Source organism: Grus americana, chromosome 15 (genome assembly GCF_028858705.1).
Source record: "Grus americana isolate bGruAme1 chromosome 15, bGruAme1.mat, whole genome shotgun sequence".
Lineage (NCBI taxonomy): Eukaryota > Metazoa > Chordata > Aves > Gruiformes > Gruidae > Grus > Grus americana.
The window spans coordinates 17,845,463-17,870,530 of record NC_072866.1 but is presented as its reverse complement, the minus strand read 5'-3'; the positions used below and the strand labels follow the sequence as shown (position 1 = coordinate 17,870,530).

Below are 25,068 nucleotides of genomic sequence, written 5' to 3'. Positions count from 1 at the left end.
TATGCAAAAATACGCATCCTCCCCAACTCCCCCCAGTGTGAAGGCATTAAAGAACAGATACCGAGAGTTAGGTACTTAGGTACTAGCAGCTCCTGTCTCTTTTGCACTAGCTTTGAGATAATCAGAGAGATACTAGAAAAAACAGCCCCTGTTCTGATGAATCAGATCTCTAGAAACAGGTAGCTAATGCAGTTCGATTTCTGGATTTATTTTTTTTTTCTATGTCTCTGAGACAAGACTTCTTTCCAGCCAGGAAAATCAAGATCACATTTTTTTTTCTAAAGATCTGGGATTTTTCTAAAGATCTGGGATTTCAAAACCCCACTATGATTAGCGGGAATACATCAATAAAATTCTAATTAAAAAAAAAAAATCTTCTTCCAGTCCTTTTTATTTCTGTATTTATTGAGTGAGCAAAATATTCAATACAGATGTGACAGTGGTAGTAGGATGATAATTGGGGGAGGAGGTGAATTTTAAGCCCTATTTCAAGGCTTGGCTACATTTTATGAAATTATTTCCCTATACTATCCTGGGGTTCTGATCAAGATGGGTGCCAGAGCTCTTATACTGGCTCCAGCAACATTTTTCACAACATTCAATTCTTGTCTTTGATATACAGACACGGTGTGCTAGAATCAATGACTGAGCTTAAATCATCCACTCTCCTTCATTCCTCCTCTCTTTACTGCAGTGCTCTCTGCCTCATCTCCTAAATGTGTTCATTCAAAGAAAAAAAACCCAAAAAACAAAACTATGACTCAAACCACAGCAGTCCTACGCTAGGGTTTGGGTGTGCAAAACTGCAGTCCAGGACTGGACAGACCACACTAATGCATATAAAGCACTCTGAGCTCGTGTAGTCCAAGTTGTGTCTGTTCAGCAGAGGTATAATGCAAGGGTGCTGAAACTTCAGGCTAATTCTCTGTCAAAAATAAAGAGCATGTACAAGAGCTCTTCCAACAGGAATCTTAGCCAGACAAAACATTTTTTCAAGCATCTGCCTAGTTTTATTTTGTTGCAGTGACTTCATAATTGCTGATGTGAGTTTTTCCTCAGTAATTGTTAAGAAATTTTATTGTGTTTACCTTTTATGTAGCATAGTCTGGATATAAAATACCTTGGTAATAATTTCTTAGAGTCAAGAAAATCATAGCACTTAATTTCATTGTTTTAAAATTATGTGGCTAGTCACAACAGAGTAAATCCAATGTAACTATTTTCATGCTGAGAAGGTGTTACACCACTGTGTTGCAAGCAAGAAAAAACTATCTCCTTCTGTGAGTCCCCCACATACATAGGTATTTACACCAAAGAAAACATTGTCCTTGTAGCATGTTTTCTTTCACTCTGCACAAGGGAGAAAAGACATTTCTTAGAAGTCAAATCATTTGCGTGTTTATAAGGAGGCCATCCACTGCCCTTCTCGAGAGTAAAATATACAAGGAGCAGGAAACAGAACCCCTTCTCATAGAATATCCTTTTAATAATTTCCCCAGGCTTCCTTATTCTGGAGTGACAGAAAGGCAAAATATCCCAGCTAGAAACCATTTTATATCTACTAGAACAGATGATCAGAATTCTCCTGAGTTTCTAGGTACTGTGGAAAGTTCTCTTCTACAAACAGGGGGGAGAGTTTTCTGTATGCTGTCCAAGATGACTGGATGGCAATGCCATTTCTGTGGGCAAAACCAGGACGTTATCCGATGTTGGCTGGGGTAAGATGGGTGTTTGTTGGTGAGTCACATAAAAAAACAAGGAGCATGGGAGATGGTCATTTTGAGATGTGTATCTTTCTAAATGACTCACTATTGCACGTGAGCTGAAAATTGTGCAAACGTGCAAATAAAATAGTGTGAACTGTTTACAGCAGTATGGGAGTATTAGTTTATACCTCAGTCTGAACCAACACAAATTAGGTCAGAGATAATCAATGCAGGAGAAAGGCCGGTAAAAATGAGACTCATCACCAAAGGCTTACTTAGTCCAGGAGATGGTTAACTTTGCATAGTGGCTTTTGAAGAAATAATTAAAAGGAACTTATCCCTTTCCTTTTTCCAGATAAATTCTCATTGAAAATGGGAATGTGTAAACAGAACTTAAAGGTGCAAACAAAAGGTAAATTCATTACTTAATCCTGTAGAATTTACTTAAATCACACTTCTGTAAGATCTATTATTAGTCTGCTAATAGAAACATATATGAACAGTGGTCTGAGACAGGTTATAGTGGGTGTGTTTTGTCTATTCAGTCTATCTGATAACACTTCCTGAATAGAGTCAATATTATTTTCTTTGCTGGTTGCGAGAAGTTTTCATATAGCAACAGGGGAGATATAAACACCTAATGAAATAGGATAATCTCATTGTAAAGCCAAAGAATTGAATAGGAAAGATTACCTGAGGGGGAGAGAGGAAGAAAAAAGGAAGCAATTTAGCTTAATTCATTTTTAAAAACAACAGATTTCATGCTGGTGGCATCCCAATATTTTATTGAATGACAAATCTGTTTCTAGCTCTGTCTGAGCTTATGTTTAATTCATATAGGGAATTTCCACTTCAGAAACACAGGAGTCTGCTCTGTTGGTTTTGTGGTGGCAGATTCCCTGAGACGTGTATGTTCAGCATATGTCAAAGATCTAGACCTCAAGCTTTGTAATGTGGAGATGTACTGAGATGGGATTCTGGGCTCAGATGAAAAAAACTATTAGTTTTTCTAAGACCTCCCTTACAAGAAAGCTGGCTTCTCATATAAGAGACCTCAAACTTTGCACCAAGTATTGGTATCATACACATTGATTTTTGTAAAAAAATCCATTTTCTGGTGTGAGTGGATGAGGTTACATATTACCTTGGTACTGAGAATTTCTCTGGGCAGCATTTTAAATGGGACACGTTCCCAGGCTGGGTATATAATTAAGAAAATCTTCTCTAAGGCTGTGATATATGATATAGTTGCGGCTGTGATAAGAAACAGCTGTTTGTTCAAGAAAGTAAGCAGCTCCCTTTCTATTCCAATGCTGCTCAAATCTTGGGTCTAAGCTGCTTATGAATAGAGCACAGCAAATTAGGGGCCTGTATCTTCCCTAAAACAGGCAGGTGGGGAGGGGTGAGGAGCTGGCACGCCACTACTCTGTCCCTCTCTTGGCTGCTGGAAAGATTTGGCAGGTGCGAGTTGAAATGGAAAGATGTACAGCAGTTTACTACACACCTTCTCCTGAACCAGGAGGGAGCAGAGAGCGCAGCTGGATGCAGAGCCCCATGGCTGATGCCCCTCTTCTCAAGCTCAGACAAAAGCAACTCTGCACCAAAGCTGCCTGCCACTCCTCACAAAATCCAGGTCAGGCTGAGGCAGGCTGGACTGTAATAATGACATCTTATTCACAAACAAATGAGCTAAATCGCTGGGTTTTCTGCAAGCAGCACTTTCTTGAGTGCTGAAACAGTATCACGCAAGATCAGCTTATTTGTCTCATCTGCAGAGATAGATAGATTTATTTATTTAATTGTTTGTTTGTTTATTTTTCTATCTGTAAGGGGGAGAGGAGAGAAAAACCAGAACAGAATATTAGGAGAAGCTTCTGGTTTTACACCTACTGGGATATTGAGGGCAGCCTTCCATCAGGTTAGGTCAATAGGAGAATCACTGATATGAAATACACAGTGGTACGTCTCCTAGAAAGAGGTGGAAAACTGCCACTCTATTATTTCAGTTACAGCAAGACACATTAGGTTGCCTAGTTTCAGACTGACATGTACTGTGGTCTGGGGGAAATTGCTTTCACACCTCACCTAAAGCCACCAGCCAAATGTGTGAAAAATCCTGTTGTTAGAGCATCTGGCAACAGGGAATGTGGTACTGATACCCAAACTAGAGTTTATTTAAAATTGGAAATAACACTAGGAACTCTGGAAAACATTCTTGCACAATTCAATTACAGTACTTTGTTAAGTCTGTCATAATTCTCTGCAGACCTAATTATATGGACAGCTCTTCTGTAAATCCCACTCAAAACCACTTAATCCTTCTTTATACACAACAGAAATGGCTGGATGAGATGCCACAGGCTATTTTGCAAATGGACTGTACTAGTGTTGAAGAGAGTTTGTGGCTCAGTTCAGAAACTGGGGATGCTGAAAACTGAAGTCTGAAGTGGTCACACCAATCATGATGATGCCTTCCAGTGTGCTGTAATTGCTCTGAAAAACCGTATGTGAGCAAGTCCTTTTTCCACTCTCTCAGTATTCTGAGACACCAGTAAAGACATTCTGTGTTGGTAGATGTATGTCTGATGTGTGATAGGAGCTGTACTGAGACGATACTAAGCTGGCTGCTGAGCAGTCACTTGCAGACCAGCTTGCATCTGAAGGCGTGAGCAGTAGTGACCGTATCACAGCCACCATAAGAAAAAAGTGTTAAACCTGCCAAATTTAGAATCTGGATATTTAAAAACTGTCTCAACTCAGAGATGCAATTTTTATATTAAAACAGAGGATTCGGTTTCAGCTGAGTGGAGAATCACATGTGAATCCACAAATAACATCTCTGGGTTTCTTAATTCAATGGGACTTGAGTTTAAAAAGGATTTTATAAAAAGACATTAATTCCAAACTCCCTTTGCTGTTTTCATTATTCTGTTTTCCTCATTTTTATGCATTTGCCCTCTAACAGGCTGAAGAGATGTGTGCAACCTTATTATCACTGACGATAATGGAAATTGGCTGGAGCTTGCACATTGCCTCGGCAGAGTCTTGGAATCAACTTCAAAGTAGCCAGGTTCAGCCCTATAATTGGAGTGTCAAAGCCCCTAAGGGTTTTCAAGACCCAGTCTGTGAGTGGCATTAGGGTAATTTATGTTAGGGGACATACTTCTGCATACCCTGAATTTATTTACATCAGAAGCACTTCCTGCAAATTTCAATCACCTTAAAATAATCTGTATTTTTGACTTAATATTACGGCACAATCAAATCAGGCCTGGGGCTTTTATTTCACTGTTTATGGGATGGCTTTTATAGGAAGTTATATTTATCTTATATTTTCAAAGAAACATTTAGTTCAATATTACATTCTGACTCCTTAGGCATTTATTGCTGTGAGTGCTGAAATTCTGATCTGTAAATATGGTTTGTATTAGCTTTTAAATTGCTGCCAGAGGGGGTACTACTGAGGAAAAGTCCTCCCTCTCCCCCTAAAATTGACTGTTTAGGGGACTATCCAGGGTATTGTGAGTCACAGATCAAAGATATGATATAAAAATAGAGAAAGCTAGTAGAACTCTCAGTAGTGGAAAAAACCTACATGTAAATCATGATAGTGCTATAAACCAGCACCAAATCATACATAGATTTACAGCTAGAAAGGAAATTATTCTAGTTACAGATAATTAGGTAGCAAATTGTCCTATTGTACTGAGTCAGCTCCTTGCATAAGCAAACACCCTAAGGTCCAGATGGAAGAATATGAAAGCAGAGATGGTGCACTATCTTGAAGTGATAGTTTAATTTGATGGGATAGATCCTTATGACTTCATACACGGAGAAAGAGTTTGGAGTCTTTGTGTGGGCAGTGTCTGACTGCAGAGGACACTGGACCTCAAAAAGCTAAATCCTGCCTTAAAGAGTAAAGATAGTGGTCAAATTAATCTTTTCTACTTCCTGAGTCCACCCTCCTCCAACTGCAGACAACCATACAATACCTGAGCTTATTCACAGGATTTTTTCCCCACAGAGTGAGGCCTTTAGAGATCCCTAAGTTCTGATCTTAGTTTAAACCAGCTTTGGTTCCTTTCCTCCAATATCCTACGTGAAAGACTGCTTCAGAATGGTATTGCTTTGGATAGTTACTAGTTTCCAGTCAAAGCTTATTCTTCACCTCTACTTAATTTTATACCATCCATTATCATTTAACATAAGCAATCCTTTCCCCTGTCCTTGACCCTTTCCTCTTAGCTAACCAAAATCTCCATCTTCACAAGTAGATGAGTGACAATTTTGACAGCATCAAAAGTCAGGAGAATGCTGAAATCTGAAAGCTTAAGTGCAAGATAGAACAAATGGAATTTATCATCCAAATACAGGATGGCAGTACAGATTTTAAGATACATTAAGTCTGAATATCACATTAAGTCCTATGTATCACATTAGATTTCTACAAGAACTCCAGACTGGTGCAGATTCACAGAATCTTTGTTGTCAGAGAAGGATGAACAACTATTGAGAGATGAGCTGGGTTTTTTTAGGTTATCATTACAACCAAAGTGAAGTCTTCTATGCACAGAGCAGTTTCTTAAGACTAGAGAGATCTTTTTCCCGGGGGAAGGGTAAGATTAAAGGGTTGCATAATTACCCACTTAGGAAATTGGAACTATCATAAATTGACAAAAGACAAAGCCAAGAATAATTACTGCTTATACATTTCTCAGGATAACAAACAAGACAATTTAATTGATGCTTTTTTTGAGAGGCAAGATCTTTATAGATCTTATCATTATGGACTTGTGCTGATATATATCTTTAAATAGGGAACGAGGGCAGAAAACAGTCCCTAAATTAGAAAGTTGGAACCATCATTTAACTGTAAAACATCTAGTTAGCAAAGTATTGAAGACCATCCTTAATGAGCAGTCACTTTTACTGCCTGAATGTCTATTTCTGCTTGGGAATATGTAGTTGAATTAGAAAACTCATGGCAAGATCTCTTTCAGGTTCAGTTTTTAAACCAGCCTTTCTTCAGTGCAATACTACTTGATCTACAGAAGTACAGCATAAAAGATACAAAGCAACTAAGGACCTCATTTGGGCACTTTCTTCTATCAAACGTGAAGGGAGTCATTGTGTGCAATACTTTGAGTATCATACCATAGAAACCAAAAGGACTTTGAGAGTTAGAGGAAGGAGTTGATATTCAATGCTGTGAATCTGGCGTTTATATTTCAAGAGGAATGTCAGTGAGACCGTAGTGTACAAAAGCCTTAAATGGAAAAGAATAGACTGCTGCCAACAGGCTTTTTGCAAAGGTAAATAATAAAAAATAAAAGGTCAAAGCTTGAAGATGAGAACAAGAATGTACAGGATAAGCAACTAAAATAATCTTTTTTATAACAAGAGGCTCTTTGATATGGAACAGACAGGGCAGTGATTCTGGAAGAGCAGTGGGCAAATGCACACAGTGCTTTTTATATTCTCTGCTTACCTAATTTTAAAATGGGGTGATATGGTAGAGTGTGAGAGAGACACTTTTGAAGTAGAAACTCAGGTTGTAATATATTTAGACTGTAAATCTAAATGTGATACTTATTTTTTTAAAAAAAAGTATTCATGATGTGGACAAAATAAATCCCAATATTATAATTGTGCTATTGCACTCAGACCACAGCTGACTGTTTGAACAGAGCCATCTCCAGTCACATCAGATGATTTAATAGACCTTGGAAGGAAATGATATGGCAAACAAAATGATCTCTGGTGGTTTTTAGCAATAGGGTGTTTTTGTTACCATGTAGTGGTTCAAAGACTCGATCAGATTCTGTTGAATTCAACAAAATTAGGAATGTCAGTTCTGTCTTACTATTTTGCTTTTTCCTGGCATTCTTTTTCCCTCAGCATTGACCAAAGGCTAGCATATCACAGCCCAGCTCCACAAAATTCATCAGGTTGTTAATTTTAGAGAATACCTACAGATTTCTGAAAAGCCAAGTCTGTACTTCCAAGATTTTTTCAAACTTAAACTTATTCTTCTCCTTCAAATGCAAAAATAGCTGCATGCCTGGAAGGGCAAGTTGACACATGCAAAAAACAAACAAACAAAACGAACAAAAAAACCCCCCAGGCTGAAGTGAAAGACCCCTGTTGCTTCAATGAGCTTTGGATTAGGAGAAGGGACCTGTGGAGCTAATCATCTCCACAAGACAAATTCACAGTTTTCTGTCCCCTCAACCCAGCTGCTTTATCCCCTGCGGAGTCTATGTGGTGCCAGGCTTACTGCTAAGATTTCTGCATGAAAGAAAACTACAAGTTTTGTTTTGTTTATAATTTTGAAGTTATTTACACGTGCTTAGTGAATGCTGATCAAATTATTCAACGATGGCAGAAAATACATGTAAATTATAACAGATTAAAGCTATGCATAAAACTGCACACACTTATCATAAGTCACGGTAGCCTATTATTAGAAAACAGGAAGGAGTAATTTAATATATTACAGAAACAGACTATCTTTGATATTCAATGTTGAATACTAAACAAGACTGAGAGGTGGTCAAATACTGAATGAGAAGAGGCAGATGAATAGAGCAAAAGAAATAATTATAGTATCCATATATGACTTCTTCCAAAGGTGGATTAATTTGACAAATTAATTCAACAGATTAATTCAGCAAAATTTGAAACAAAACCTTCCAAAATTGGTGTATTTCCTGTATGACAAATATGTCTTTTTAGGTTGCTCGTGCCTTTTGTAGTCTTTACTAATGCTGTTAGTATGTCCTACAATCAGAAGATTTTAATTTTGGTTACAAAAAATTAATCTATTTCCATAAGCAATCTGTGCAAAAGCAACTATCATCCTAAGGGATGGTAGAAAGTATTTTTCATTCTCTCCAGTTGCAAAATAATATTTTCACTGCAGCTGATGCTGCAACAGTGCTTTTCCCAGTGATTCTAACCTTTACTATGAAAGCAAGATTTCCTTTTCTCTCACAAATGGCAAGTTTAAATGTGTGATAATTCATTTCGATCATCTCGGAGAGATGTTGTGCTTCTCTACAGGTTGTACCAGAGTGTGTCTCTACAGACATGAAATTCTGATCTCTTGACTGAGGAGCTGCTGAATGGACCACAGATGTGAAGGGATTGCTCCAGTCTAGTAATTTATCTCAGGACATAAGTGATCTTTACGCAGCACAGTACGGAGCTGAGGTGGCCAGTACTTTGTATTTCAGGTTTACTAGAAGCATAGACACACCACAATTCCCCTTGAATCAGAAAAATCCCCCACTTTCTTCTCCTTCCCCAAATAGCTGTTCAGAAAAAGGGATATTTGGTGACTGTGACGTTCCCCAAGATCCTGGCATTTAATTAGCTTTCAGTACGCATCTCTGGTTCCTTCCTGCCAAAGGGGTTCCCTAAAGCTGCCAGATTTCACAGCTGCCTGTCGCAAAGCCAAGCTGTAAGGGGAATCAACCAGCCCAGAGGTTTACCCCGAGACATGGAGCATGTGAAAAACCAGCTTTGGGATTTCTAGGTGCCCTGCTGTCTGGCAAAAATATTGGCGGCTTTGATGCCTAGTTTAAGCCAGTTTTTCAGGGCTCCAAGATTACCTCCTGTGCATCTACATCCTGCACTGCAGTTGAAACTTCTACTTCCAGGGTTTTATGGAGAATTTAACATCTCCAGAACTGCAAGGCTGCTCTGGATCCTCATGCACTGATAGGAAACCAGAATGGTGTGTCTCCGGCATTTTCTAGCAGACTCAGTTTTGTCAGAAAGTTTCTGGCCACCATTACTTGCAGGGACAATGCACATCTAGCCACTTGTGAAGGACATGTGCTCAGTTTGTGTCAGCTCAAAGTGCATTTCATGGATATACATGCCAGTGAGTCCAAAATAAATGTGTTGCTCAACTCATGGATTAATAGTAATCCTTATTAATAAGGATTCAAAAGCTGTAACAGGCACAGTAAGAGAAGAAGAAACATCAGCTTCCTGCCAGAAGCAAAATTTAGCTGTGTCATCTCCAGTATTCAGTGCTATTGATGGCAGTGGAAGCAAAGTGATTCTGGTAACTTTAGCACTTCTAAGGGGAGTAGAACATTAGTTTTTTGCCAGTAATAGCCTCTGCACGCTACTATTGTCTTTAGAGATTACTTTTTCCCCAGTGTTAAAACTCGTCAGGTATGCGCGCTCCTGTTGCCTCAGTGTAGTCTATTAGCTGGTTACTGAGGCCTGATATAACCAGCAGCATGATTCCAACTTTTACTAAATTGGCTGTCATCACCAGTCTGTTTTCAGTGCAAGAGATGAAATAGGAGGGCCAACTGACAAGCAGAGGGAAGCGATTGCCTTGAGGGAGATGAGGAGGATGCAGCATTTTCTAAAATAACCCACTGAAATGGACTGTGTGGACTGTACTCAGTGGCAGGATGAGGACTGATTCCTGGGATGCATGGAGAGTGGCCTCTATCTCAGAGGCATTGGGACTCACAGGCAGTACAAAAATATTCATAATGTTGTTCATAGAAAGAGAGAATGTGAAGCACTGAGTTTATGTAATGCACTTAGAAGCAGGTAATATGCCTGTGCACTGCTATTTGAAACAGATGTGCAGTGATCTGATACCAGTTCCCACAGTCTATATATGCAGATTCCTCTGGAATTTCTCCAGAAATCATCAAAGGTAAGAAAGGGAAACCATGGTGAAGTGAGCCTTTGTCCAAGGTTCACTGCAGCCATGAGGAATATCGCCATTAATAGGTGTAGATGGAGGATCAGTCTTGGGTACAAGAAAGGCTTGCAGCTCCAAAAGGGTAGGGAAGCCCTGTGCTGAGAGTCACAACAAGGGAGGCAGGGGCAGGGACAGTGTCCTCACTGGCAAGGGCACAGCCCAACGCTACCTGCGCAAGGAAAGAAGAGCAGGTCTGGTGACAGCAACCAGGGTCAGCCATAGTCCAGATCTCCAGGCAAATCCCTAGTACAAGGCTGGCCCAAGGTCAAGTGGGAGGTCAAGTCCAGGTCCCCGGGGAGGAGGCAGTGGCCAAGGGCCAGAGTCTCAGCTTGAAATCTGCATCTGAGCAAGAGGAGGGGGAAGGAGGGGGAGGCTCTGCTGAGGCTTCTCAAAGCCAGCCACCTGCACCATGTCCGAACCAGCCCTGAGCCCAGGCAGTCAAACCAGCAGGAGTGGTGGGATGTGCTCAGCACCGTGACAGTCAGGTCACTTCCACACTGTACTATCCTATCCCACCTTTGCCCTTTCCTCCAGTCTACCCATTTTAAATTGCACAATGTTGCCTGCCTGTTAGGGAAGCCAGGAACAAAATATATTGCAGCTGTTTGGATTCTGTTTAGCTATTAGCTATATTTATATGGTAATTCCAGCATAAAACATTGAATAAATACCATTCCACACACATGCCAAATTTAATCATTGTTAGGATTCACAGTAATAGAATGCTGCAGCAAGCTAGATTAGGAATAAGCAATTAGATGTCGGTTTTTTTCTCACAGGTTAGTTATTGGTCACTGCATCCTGCTCCAAATGGGTTAAATCAAAGAGAAAAAAACAACTCTGGGCCTCTGAATACATTGAGGCAACAGTAAAAGGTATAGTAAAAGGCCTGGCTACAAGACTAGTCATTCATGCCTCCAGATGACAAACTAGTGACAAACTACAGGGCTCATCTGATTCTTTTAACATGAACATTTTTAATCTGGAATATTTTGTACTATAACAATTTATTTTTCTGCATTATACAACTATTTTGATTTCCACCAATTGTGTTTTTGAGTTGCACCATCTGGTTCTCTCTTCATCTGTCTCTAACCTGTGCCTCATGCTTAATTCTGCTTTGGCTCATCAACTAATAGTCGTCTTGAAAGTCTTGATTTTGATACCTGAAACAGCATTAAGAGTGCACTTGCTGCACCATGCTCTATTAACATTTAATATACTTCAGTGAAAAAGGATTATTCTGAGAATTCCACTGAATTCTTGAGAAAACCCCAAAAGTGCTGACCCAGATTAGGAAGAAAACTTAGCCATTAACAGTATTTTAACAAGGATTATCTTATTATTAGACAATTCAAGGGACTGGAAATAGGCCTCATATTGCTCAGTTTAAATCCAATCCAGGACAACAATGACTTAAAATAATTTTCAACTGAAGCAGTGTAATTGAGTGGGCTGAGCAGCCAGGCTTGTTGCTGAGTGGTGTCCACATTAGAGAAGCCATGCAGCTGATTTGTACTGCAGTCTTTTAAAGAGCTCTCAGCAGTCATGGATTGAACAAACGCAGTCCCATTTAAGATGGTTCATCCATGTCAAAGATGAAAAAAAAGTCGCAGAATAGCTGGGCCATTACCCTTACCTGTGCTGGAGCTCTTCTGTTGCTAAATGGCTGAGATGACTCTTCAAGGCTGAGTGACTGATAGTTTCCAACAGCAACAGATTCACAAGCAAGAAAAAGGATAAACAATGTCCTGAAGAGACACTGATCCAGCAGACCTCGTGCTGGCTCTGCCACAGACTTGCTACATTTCCATAAGCAACTCAGCTCTTACTGCCTCTAGACTGCAAAGTGCCTGCATGCTGCTTTAAGTGTTTATGAAGTGGAGGTCTGATCGCTGTTCAGCACGTGGATACCACCAGAATAACAATGACATTGGTTTGGGTTTCTACAGCATAGGTTTGGGTTCCTTTGTATTACTGATACACCTCACCTCCTCCATGCAGCTGTCTTTGACAAAGATGGTGATAACAAAACTCCCAAGTTACAATTAAACCAGCTAATGGTTGTGGAGCACAATGAGCTGCTCAGTGAACAATATGCTTGCATCAAGTGGCAGCAGCAGGATTTTTTCTGATAATTACTTTTTCCTTACAGCATTCCTTACCAATTCGTCTGAAACTATTGACACCAGGTGTAATGCATTCTCCCATTTCTCATTGTATCACTTCAGGCTTCTTTTAGTTTTCTTTGTGCTTATTGACTTAATAGGCATTTTATTTTTTTGTTGCTTTTCATCACAGGTGGCTGATGTTCCATTTCTGGCTGGCACACTGAAGATGAAATGTGATCATTAAGTTAATACCCAGTTTAACTATACCAGTCTGCATTTAAATTGAAGCAAAAAGATGCATAAATAGCTTCAGGTTTACCTCTTCAGTCCCTCTCATGATATGTAATAGCTTGATAATTTTATTTCTGTATAGTAATTATTTTCATGCTAATATCTTTGTGCATACAGTAATAATATTTTACTTCTTTCTTTGTCACTGAAAATTATCCTGGACATTGCAGAGCAGACAAAATAGTTTCATCCTGTTACTGGCTGTGACTAATCTCAGGGTTGTCTCCACTTTTGCTTTATGAATTTTGGCTCATGACCAGAAATGGAGCTTAATAACAATATATGCTAAAAAATAGTTGACTAATGCATACCTGCTTTAAACAAAATGAAAGGTTTCTTCTTTCTTTTATGAAAAGGTAAGAGACTTCTGTGTGAAGTTGTTGAGAATCATGTCTCAAAGCACTAAAGGTGTCATTCTTCACTGGGACAGAGCTAGACCTTTACTCAAAGGCTTAATAATGTTAACATATTCCTTCCCAAGTGGTTTGCATCCCAGGAGCTCAAACCATTTTATGAAAAATAACTAATTATCCTTCAGCATAGCTGCTGCCAGGTAGGCCAAACAGTTATCCACAATATCAGAAGAGAAATTCAGACACAAACAGGTTGGTGATTTGTGAGGATCGCAATGGTGAAGGTGTGAGGTGGGAATCCTGACCTGTGGCCTCTTCAGAGGCTTCTATTTCTGGAGTGTCCTCACACCTGTGCTCTACTATTCCAGGATTTCTGGGAAACATAGTGTTCTAATTGTGCCTTTTCCTTCAAAGCCTGCCTTAAAAATGCATACTCTTCAGAGGGGGCCAAAGTGGGTGGTATACTGCAGCTATGTTGGGTTTATGAGACCCATGGACTCACCTATATAAATGGAATTGGCAGCTGTCAAAGGAGCTCACTTAGTCTTTACCTGCTAGGAAAGGAGGTTTAGAAAAGCTGGAGGTTCAACGCAAAAATGGTACAATTCCTTAATAGTGCACAGGTGAACGTGCATAAAGTATGGATTTACTTCAGTTCCTTCTCCTTGGAAGACCATGTCTACCCCTCTAGAATTGGCTCTTAATCTCTTCCAGCACTCTCCCTACTCAGTTCTCTATATCCTCACCTTCAAATTTCTTCTCATTTCAGCTGCCCTGTCTGGCTTTTCCTCTCAAAGTTCCCTTAATGCAGCTTTTGCCAATCCTCCTTCCAGTTTTAGATCTCCGTGAGAATTAGTAACCTTACAGTATGTTCACAGCACATGTACTGCTATGAAGAGAAACTAAACCACTCTTTATATCTCTGTATTATTCTAGCTACATCTCTAAGTTTGCAGACAAGTTGCAACTTAATATCTTGTGGTTTCTATATTTATTTCCCTCCACTTTCAAACTTGTGGTGCCTTGCTTACATTTTTGATTCTTTTGAAAACATTGCATAATTTTGGATAGCTTTCAAAAATATTTTCTCTGGTTCAAGTACACATTGAGTGGGATGTGAAGGAGAATCTCTGACTGCTCTGCAAGAGGTCAGACTAAGCTACTGCTTGTCACACTAATAAGCACGTGCTCAGGGCATAAGGCTTGTTCACGATTCCCCTCCTGAATTATTGAAAACACAGTATGATAGCTGATATGATCCAAGGGGTAACACTGGGGCATTTACAGCTAGAATTGTAGAGTGGGAATAAGGGGTTTTTTTCCTGTTTTCTGAGCTCTTGAGAACTAATTTTAAAATAAGTATGTATCTGTAACATATTTGTGGCTTATCTTTCTAATTACCAGTATTATTGGCTTTAACTCATGGTAGCATCAGAATAACTTCCTATCTCCTGCTTAATACTTTTGGAAAATAAATTTGCACCAAAGTCAATTATGCTGCAAGCAGTTAAAATAACTCCACAACCCCAAAAAGCAACAAGAGGCAAAACTATACTTACAGAATCTTTGTTCTAGTTTCTTTTGACTGATGTCTGTAAACATCTAGTGAATATTGAATTATAATTCTGCCCATCTGTTAGTAGTAACACAGCATATTAGGTACTCTGCTACTAAGTTCAAGATTTTGCTATGGTTCCTCATTCCCACACACCCAGATAAAGGTGTGAGGGGAGGGAAAGGGTGATTTTAATATTTATTTGCCCACTTTCTTCATTATGAAGTGAAGCCAAAACTTGCAGACAATACTAGCAGGATAACTTTATATTTTTATATATAAAGAAAATGTATTTTCTTTATATCCTATAGAATTTCTTTACTTTGCTTCCATTTTGGGAAAACAGGTCTTTGTGAACTAAGCTCATGCAGGGACTGTGTTTGTTGAGATTTTGTAGTTTTATTCCTACTCCAAGTTTCTGTCAGAAATTCTTCTCAGCTGTTTGTGCTTAGTCTGTCATGAGGGACTTGGGAATTGATCTCCTCTTAATTAATTGAACAGCCTTTTTTCTGATACTTTTTGTCTCCTGTTTTCTGCATAATCATGCTGAGTACGTTTTGACCTGTCCGTTTTCCTTTTTTAGACCAATACAGATGAAACAGCCCTGCTTTCAGGAATATGTCTCCATTTGGGTACCAAAACACGCAGACACTCTATTTTTTAGTCTCTAAATTCTTGTTCAAAATGAAGGCCAAGTATGGTGAACCCTTAGAATAAGGTTTTCCAGAGGCTAAATTGCTCCTTCCCAAATCCATCTTCTAAAATTGGTTCCTTCTACCTTCAATGAACACAATTCATAGCTCTGTTTCTTTCTGGATTAGAAGAGGTAATACATCAATTATAGAGAAATAATCATAGAAGGAGCCTGGCCTTACCAGTTGCCAAGTAATCACTACAGAGTGCTGTTCATCTCCTCAACTGATTTCATTGCCCTACTGAGAAACACTCAGCCCCTCGAAGGATTAGGCCCTATGTCATTTCTAATCACATCCTTGGCTCCTCTCTAGTGGGTCTGGGCTTTAGCTGCGATGGTGGAATGGCATAAAAAGTTATAAGAATTAAAGATGGGATACCTTCATCAGTTTACATTGCCTGCACTTGCACCAGGATAGGATTCTTCAGAGTTGCAAGTTCTGTAGCAGTCTATGGCTGTTCTTTCAAAGTTTATAGTCATACCAATTAAGGAACAGTAGCTATAGTTATGTACTGGGTTGGGATTCCTTAGAAGCATGATAGAGTCTGACTAACAAAATGAATGTAACTTTGGCTTAGGGATTCTTTCACTTCAAAATGGTTATAGTGAGAGTAATAAGTAAAACAATAGAGAAACCAGTCAATGTAGCATTCAGCTAGAATGTTCTTTACTACTTGCATTAATTACCCCACAGTCAGATAGTACTATGATTAAATTTACATTCCTAAAAAAACCACATTAAGACAGTTTGACTAGCTTAATTCATTTTCTCTGCTTTCACACACAGATCAACTTGACATCATTTCAATGGCTGAAACAACAATGATGCCTGAGGAAATTGAGCTTGAGATGGCAAAGATCCAGAGACTTCGGGAAGTCTTAGTCAGAAGAGAATCAGAACTCAGGTTTATGTAAGTATCAATACTTCTGGGAAAACACTATGCAAAATTAATCAAAACAGGAAAGAATGCTATTTAGAAGACTTTTATCTGCTTGACATTTTAAAAGGAAGAAAGATAAAGAGCATCCCGGTTAGGTGAATGCTTGCAAAATGCCATTGGGAAATTATTTTTGTAGTTGCAAAGGAAATTACCTTTTTTATTCAGCATGATTTGCAGAAGACATAAAAGGGATCTATTACTTACAAAAGGAAACTTTAGTAAAGTACGTGTCTACAGAGCATATTTTTACACCTGACTTCAATCCTTTGTGGGAAGGATATTTGTCTGAAGAAAATATCAACAGGTAGGGGATTTGGAGCTTCCACAGCGTAACCTAATTCAGGCTTTATTCCTCACTTCATTAGTGGTCTTAGTTCATGTCACAAGAGAGCACACTGTGTTCTGGACTAATAGCAGCCAAGATTTGACATTTGTTAAATGGAAGCCATTAAGTTATGAACACAAAACACATTTTGATGTAGCAAATTAAACAGCAATACTCCAAGAGAGATTTTCAAAACTGCCAAAAGGGTCAGGCATAGGAGCCTCACTGAAGGTTAATGAATATTAATCCAGTTCTGATGATGAAGTCAATATGGCTTATATTTCTAAATCACTGAATTTAGAAGACCAGGACTTATTAATAAGGAGTGTATTATTTGGAATCCCATTTGTCTGTGAGTACCTGAGGTCAGAAAGTAACGCCTTTGCTGACAGGCCAAGAACCTTGGTACAGCTAAAACCTGCTGAACCCAGACCTAGTGCCCTGACTCGCGCTGCCACAAGTTGAAAGCCTCACCCTCAAACAGCACAGACATCTGTTTCTGAGTACTACCCCAGAAGACTTCAGCCCAGAATCACTGCTTAGACACCTTTGGAAAAAAGGACTGGTAATAGTCACACTGACCTTTAATAATGCTGTAGTGGTACAAATAAAGTAAACGGGAAAGGTTTTGTCATACCTGCTCCTGGTAGTCAAATAACTACTTGGTTATTGGCTTGTACATAAATTTAATCCAGAAGCTGCCTCATCATTGAACCCTGTACTACTTTTGACATTTTTCTATATCAAACAAAGGACTGAAATAAACTGTCCCAGTGAATGAGAGCCATGGCAGACATCCGCTTGTCATTGTTTTGCATGTTCTTCACTTGTTCTATTTGTTCTTGTATGCAGTCTGTTCTCTTCATTTCCCCCATGCTCACATTCATCACACTCTTTACTCTGTATTGCCCAGCAGGTGTTTGAGTAGGGAATTTAACACAGAGGAGCTTGCTTATTGAAAGGGGAATATAACTAACATTCATACTGTGCAACAGTACTCTTCATCATCCAAACACACTCTGCCTAGAGCTACCCAGAGCACTCCCCAGCCGTTCACTGCCTGAGTGAGGAAAGCTCTTCTGATCATCAACGTCTCCACTAGGTTTGGCCCTAGGTATTAGCAAAGCAGGCAGGTGACAGACGCAGCAACTGCCAGAGATGGCCCCACTTTTTTCTCTTTTCTAAGTCATGGAAAGCCTAGCTTGTTGCTGCTGCCACTGTCTTCAGCAAGGGGGACTGAGGTCTGTGCCACTGCCAAAGACCGTCTCATTCCTTCAGCAGCAGCGGGCCAAGATGACTTTTCTGGGGATATTCACGCAGCTTTCTAGCCCAACTGCTCCCTTCTTTGTGGCAGAATATCATTAATCCTTGAGGCTGTTAAATTCAGTTTGTTAACACCACTGACTGAAATTGTGAGATAGCATCTGTCTCTGCACTAGGACTCTACTTGTAAACCAAGGCTGCACTGATCGTGATTTTTCAAGCCCTGTGTAGGCTTCCTATCTTTCTAAGCCCATTTACAACAGGCAAGTTCTTTATACTGGCTCAGCAAGTGTGAAACAAGAAGCAGCCTCTCTCACTCCCAAAGGCCTCCAGAATTAGAACATGCTTCCCTTAGTAGCTTTTAGGAGTCAAAAAAATTGTCTATTTGTGTTTATCTCATTTTTAAAAATGTTTTTACATTTTATTCCTGACAAGTGAGAGGCATGTTGCTAGTGATGTCCAAGTAATAGAGCAGCATCTGTTCTTTACTGCCTTTCATTCTGGATAGTTTACACTCACAGAGGGTCTCGGTTGCATTTGTCTTCAATGACAAATGTCTTTTAATGACCTCTTTCTGAGATTAACAGCACAACTCACGGTTACTTCAGTGGTCCAAGTTTTGTATCTGTTTAACTAGACAAATTACACAAATAATTCATAGAGATACTGTAGAAGACTTTATATGTGGCCACATTTAGTTTTTTTCAGTTGTTTCCTGAAGTAATGCACTGCCAGTGTCCCAAGACCAGAAGTCTATATGTAGGTCATGAATTTTAGTAATTGTTTTCTTCTGACAGGCCTAGATTCCCCTATGAATGACCTATACAACCAACCGTATGTAGCTGAGTCGCCTCAGACAGGTTTAAGGCAGACTCGACTTTGAACATGTGGCTGCTGTCAGTACTCCATCTACGCTCAGACTACTGAGTTCAAGTCCAGCTTTAATGAGAACCAGATCTCTTTAGTTCTTGTAACTACTTTAGCTTTTCGTTCAATTATAAGAAAAGGATAAAACATACATATAGTAATGGACAAAATGTGTGGTATGTTTGTATTCTCTTTTTTTCCCCTCATGCTGTTAGCAACAGAGTAGAAATTCTCTTGAGTTAAATTGGGCTTTTTTTAGTTCTTATAAAAGCATGAACCCAATGAAATAATTCTGTATCACACATCCAGCCGCTGCTTACATCTCTAGCTACCTTTTAAAAAGTAATGGTTCATTCTTCTCACTGTCTCTCCGTATGACTGATTTTTTCATTCACATGTAGCCAGATCCTAAAGCTAGGACAAAAGTACATTGTAGCTCTGCTTTAAAAACAAAACAAAAAAAAAAAAAGAAGAAAAAAAGAAAAAAAAGAAGAAAAAAAGAAAAAAAGGGAAAAAAAAAGAAAAAAAAGAAATAAGCCAGAGGGCTTGTGCACTGAGCGTATCACCAGCCCTAATGGTGCATGGCTCCCTCCTGTTAGAGGCGTACAGCCTGTCAGCTTTAGTTACACACACCAGCAACTACCATAACTCTTCACAGCACAGGCACTGTATTTTAACAATAGTCACACTCAAGAATAAGAAAACAAAACACTGCAAGCTAGACCTGTGGCTGATGGAAGTCAGAACAAACTCTTCCCTTGTCAGAGCGATGCAGGTTTAATCCATGGAAGGACCTTGCTCTAAGACTGCTAATTGAAATTACTGTTTTCCTTGAAGACGACGCACAAAGATGATCAAAATGGGATAATAATAAAACTCACAGTTACTGATGTCTGAAACAGCTCTGCAACAACACGTGTTGTCTTTAACTGCTGTGTCAACATTTTGCGCAAACAAATGCAGTACCCATAAGATAAGGTCATTTGGCAGAGAACTGCTGCAGGTTAGCATATCAGCCAGTACAAAAAAACTCAACAAAACCCAAACCTAACTGAAAAAACACAAAACCCTAGCAAGGTCTGGATGTTCAGTGGACCTGGCGTTGGTTTGCATTTTTCACACTTCTGTGCATGAACAAGTAAAAACTCTTCCTGCTGATATGTGAGATCATTGATAACATAATATTCTTTCAGGCAGTTCCTCAGCTGTGATCTATATAGCACATGTTCCTCTTCAAGTGACATGAACTCTACATGAGGGAGTCTTTAGCAAAACATAGACAGCTTTTCTTGCTTTGAAAGTTGAGGCACCAAGGCCTTATTTTTACCATAGTAATACTATGAAGTCCATATTCCCTCTCCCCACTGAACAAAGTAACACCAATGACTAATGAATCTGTAGGACAACAAAAGGGATAAAATGAAATATGTTGTTCCAATGTCACTACACAAATGTTACATTACAGTAGTCACGGTTGGTAACACTTCAGTATCTAAATAAAATCTTTACTGAACAGTTCATCATCACTAAAAGCTTTAGAAGAGTCACCCAGTAGGGGTGAAAGAAAGAGTAGGATGGTGAAGAAATAAAAGCCAGATACTTAATCATCATCATTATTTCAAAGCAAGTCCTAAAGTATTTGAGAATCAGGCAGTGGGATTAAACTCAAAAATAATAGGATTTAATAGTATTAGACTTAAAAAGTGGTACAGAGTAGCGTTCAAAAACCATACAAAACTATATGTGCGGTTTTTTTCTCATACATACCCAAGCAGGCTCTGTCTCATCTGCTAGCCTATGTCTAGCAAACATACTATTAGTTCAACAGACCCAGATCTTCAGTTTTCAAAAATCAAAGTGAGTAAAATTTCAATTATATTTGAACAAATTTCATATACATTTCTGTGATTGAATTAAAACATCGCAGCTTGTTTTTTTAGTTTATGAATTTCCGCCCACCTCTATGCAACAGTCACTCTGTGAATAAGCAAGCTGCTTTGTGCTGTACTGGATATTAAAATTACTCACGATATTCGCTCTGGGCCATCGACAGAAAGGTTAATCTCATCAGGAAGAAATTTTCCACCTTTAGAAAGAGATTTGGACACTCAGTCAGCAACAGTAACTCACATCATACTGAAGTTGGTAGATCACCAGGTAAGAGGCCTCACCTGCCTGCAGGTTTACAATTCTGGTTAAAGAAGGGAAAGGGCAGCAAACATTCTTTAATAAGGGGCACACTTTATTTTTGAAGTTTAGAGGGAGCCTTTCATAGGGGCCCTCCCACTGCAGAGCCATGCTAACTGCTTGCCCTCACAAGTGAAATGAGCTTTGCGGCTGCCAGAGACAAAATGGCTGCCATTCTGTGGCAGCTCAACCAGACAATACAAAATGGCTGCCTCGCCTCTGGGGCCACTGCAGCAACACTTCCCCTGACACCCACCTTCCTCTTGCAACAGCTTTGAGGAATTTTTTTCCTTCCTCTCAAACTCTGTGTGCTCCCCTTACTGTCTGCTGGGCTGTGTGGCATAGAGGGCCATGGGCTGCCAGCTAAGGCCCTCAAAAAGCTGGTTTTCTAGTGACCACCTCCAATGCCCCTGGTTCTGGTGGGAGGCAACAGAGTGCCGGCTAGTCCGTCCCAGGAGGCCCTCATGAAAACCAGGGGATAGTTGGGTGCAGGGCTGTTACATGCATGTGTCTCCCACTTGTCCTTCAACAAAAACACGCACTGCTCAGATCACCCCAAGTACAGCACCCAAGGCAGCCATGTACCCTGGCACAAAGCAGAACTCTCTGCAGTTCATGGGGCACAGCTCTGAAAAATTAAACTCTCTGGCAGACATCTACTGACAGCTTCCAGAAACTGCATCATTCCTGACTGGTGGACAAGCCAGGTATGTACTAATATCCATCAAAATTATTTTAAATTTCAGAAGATATCTTTAAGGTGTTGAAATTTGTCTGCATCTCTGTAACAGGCCCACAGAGCAACACATACTGGTTTTCAGTGACAGACCAATAATTTGCTGTTGAAGGGGAATACCTGTGTTTACTCTTAGACAAATACAGATATTTTGTAGTCTACCTATCACTGTGCTAAAGAAAAACTTCCCCAAAATACAGGGAAAGTGAACATTCAGTGAGAACAGTGGGAACAGGATTTACCCTGTTTAAAAATGAAACACCAAAAATTTTTATGTGAAGACCACAAATATCTGTACAGTTTGACTACATGTGATTTTTCTCTCCTTTGTACTGCTTTGTAGTCCTTTGTACACTGTTTTGTCTCTGCCTTGCAGACAGATGTGGAAATTCTGTACTGGTGTACTAAGCATAATGTGAAACCTCATTTCAGTAATGAGAAGCTACAGCACTTAAAGATACATTTACACAGTGTAACTTTGTGGAACTCTGAAGTGAAGCAAAAACGTACAGTACAGGAAACTCCAATTGACATCTCTGATTTTCAAATTTGTGAGACTTTGTTATTGCAAAACACAGTTTTTTAATTTTGTTCAGTGAAGCTCAATAAAATCAGATGTGTGACAGCATGTTCTTAGCCCGTCCCCTGAAATATTTTTATTTGAAAAGCAAGGGAAGCAGCTGAACGCTTTTATCTGTTTAACAGATTACATGCTATATACCACAATGAAACAGTTCATCTTGTAGTGTATGCTTTAAAAGAGGCCAGCTTTCTGATAATTCTTGTTTTTCTTTTTGTCAATACAAAGAAATAAAGCAAAATCAGTTGAAGCAATTGATTAGCAGGTCACGATGTTTCTCAGACCTTGGAGCAAATTGCAAGTCAGATATTAGCATTTGTAAGCCTGTCCTTTGCTTTGCTCCATGCTGTTACTTCCTCCTTTAAAAAGAAAAGGAGGGCAGCTGAAGACAGCTGTACTCTTCATATCCAGGAAGTCTGTACTATTTCCAGCTGAATACCTGCTTGCTATGAAGAATTACCTAAAGTTTACATGGAACCAATTTTCAGATTATGAAATCAAGCCTTCCTCAATTGGGTAAGGCCACAATTTACGTTGTGCAATCACATTTTAGCTAAGGCAGCCACAGTCACAGCAGAGCAGATGCATTGTGATTTGCTCTGTAATTACATTATCAAATCCTATTTTTGTCTCAAGACCCTGTCTCACTTAGTGCCCAGGCGGGACCTCCTCAGGATATGTCAAGGTTACGTAGCAATTGCGGCTGTTTGTAGCATCTCTCCTATGCTACTGATATTGTGAAATTTCATAAAATTAAGCCAGGGGCTGTTGTGACCATCTCCAGCCAGCCCAGGAAATGAAAATATAGCTTAAAGTCATCATATGCTATCTCCAGCTCTTCTGGGTTTATTTTCAGAAAAGCTGAGGACTCAGCACGTATTGATATGAAGGAGACAATATGTACAGAAAAGCATCAGTCTATAGCTAGCCAGCATTCCCCCTCATTCGCTTCTCAGGCTTCTCTCAGCTCATTTCTTAAAATGTTCTCTATAAAAAGAGTTTTGGGTCAAACAGTAAATTTTCAATCTGTCTTTGCTGCTAAGGCAGGCAAACATACCACTTCAGAACATGTGCACTCTCTCTCCCTTTCTCACTCTCCTGTCCCACTTCCTTTTTTTCTTTCCTGGTGAGATAATAGACCCAAAAGCCGAGGGAGCTGCGCAGACAGCATCCTCTTCGTTGCACATTTAACGTGTTACTGGTATGGATACTTGTGTGTGGCTTCAGAAGTAATTTAGGATTCATATCACTGGGGGGCATGGAAATCTATCATGCTGAAAGACACGATTGTAAAAATAGATAATGCGTGTGTTAGCTCAGTTTAGCTGACAGAGGAGACAGGCAGCAAAACCTCAGAGCTCTATATGATAGAGGAACAGATCAAAACTGAACCTCAAAATCATTAGTAGTGCAAAATTCATGCATTTTAAAATGTATTAGCATATTCTGGCCCAGTAAATATTAACAGTATAGGTGAGATCTTATCACCCACAGTTACTGCCTACGGCTGTGAACAGAAGAGGCACAGAGTTCTTATAAAATAGCATTCACTGCCATCATGAAATGTGCTCCTTGGGAAATCTGGCAGGGCCTGCTACTGCTGGCTTTCCAGGTGGAAAACAAAACTTGAAGCCAGCTATATTGGATGACCTTGAACGAAAACTGTGGAAGTTGCTTCCACCTGTGATAGCTGTCTTGGGAGTGGTTATTTCTGCTATGTAGGTGAATGGCAATTTTTTAATGTATAGGGAATATAAGATATTAAATAGTAAGCCCTATTAGGTTGCTTTAGGCAATTATTGAAACTGGTTTTACTTACCTCATTAAACTTGTTTTATCTGTAAAAATATTATAAATATAACACACAGAGTATTTGCTTAATGTCTCTGTGGTTATTACAGTGCTAAACTAATACTGTGAAAAAGCAAAATTCACCTCTACATTGACTTTGCAAAATTAAAATTGGTCATTGTCTTTATACACTCTCATGACACACTATTAGATGACTCCCTCTTCTCCAGAGTGCTCATAATCTCTACATCATCCAAATTCTCCATAGATCCATTCAGGGTTTTAGACCATTTTACACTGTTACATTTGCTTACTTGTAATCCCAGGAATAATTACATTTTATGTAGCTAAGTTTGCTGCAACTTGACTTTGCCCTGGTAGTAAACTCATACTAGCAGTGCCACAGCTTCATTAGCTGTCCCGAGTACATAATTAATCCCTGGTTTGGGTTTCTTTTGTTGCTTCCAATCAGGCTTACTTTTTCTTTACTTGCCTTTTTAACCTTTATCCTTTTCCCACTTTGCAAAAACCCCATACATCTCTCTTTTGCTGCTGCGACATCAGTGTACCAATTGCTAGTAGTAGTAGTAGAGGTGGGATAGTCAGTAATGGTCATTCTATAGGGTATTGGACATAATGGTAGAATCTCTAATTCAGGACAGATTCATCATGGAGAAAAATTTATAGTCCATATTCCTTCTGAGGACAATTACACATCAACAGAGGTCAGAGAGGATTCTCACCTTTGTCTTCTGCAGTACACACAGCACATTGGTATTTAAAGTACAAAAACGTATGTCTGCTGATTGCCTGGCTTTATGCAACCCACTGTAAAGGGAAGCAACATCCAGCTACACAAGAACTGAGAAGTGAGAGGTTAATTCCTTTGGTGATGATAACCTTCAGTAAACCAACTTAGAAATCCTATGGT

The 25,068-nt window shown here is 39.4% G+C and overlaps 1 protein-coding gene across 5 annotated transcripts in view; it reads left to right on the top strand.

Moving 5' to 3' along the window:
• Nucleotides 1–25,068, top strand: part of LOC129213207 (bMERB domain-containing protein 1) — a 73,508-nt gene that overhangs the window by 29,009 nt on the left and 19,431 nt on the right. For all 5 annotated transcript variants that reach the window (XM_054842844.1, XM_054842843.1, XM_054842840.1 and 2 more), the window contains one exon: nt 16,235–16,358. In XM_054842844.1, the coding sequence (XP_054698819.1) occupies nt 16,235–16,358 (124 nt within the window). The remainder of the gene's footprint in view (nt 1–16,234; nt 16,359–25,068) is intronic.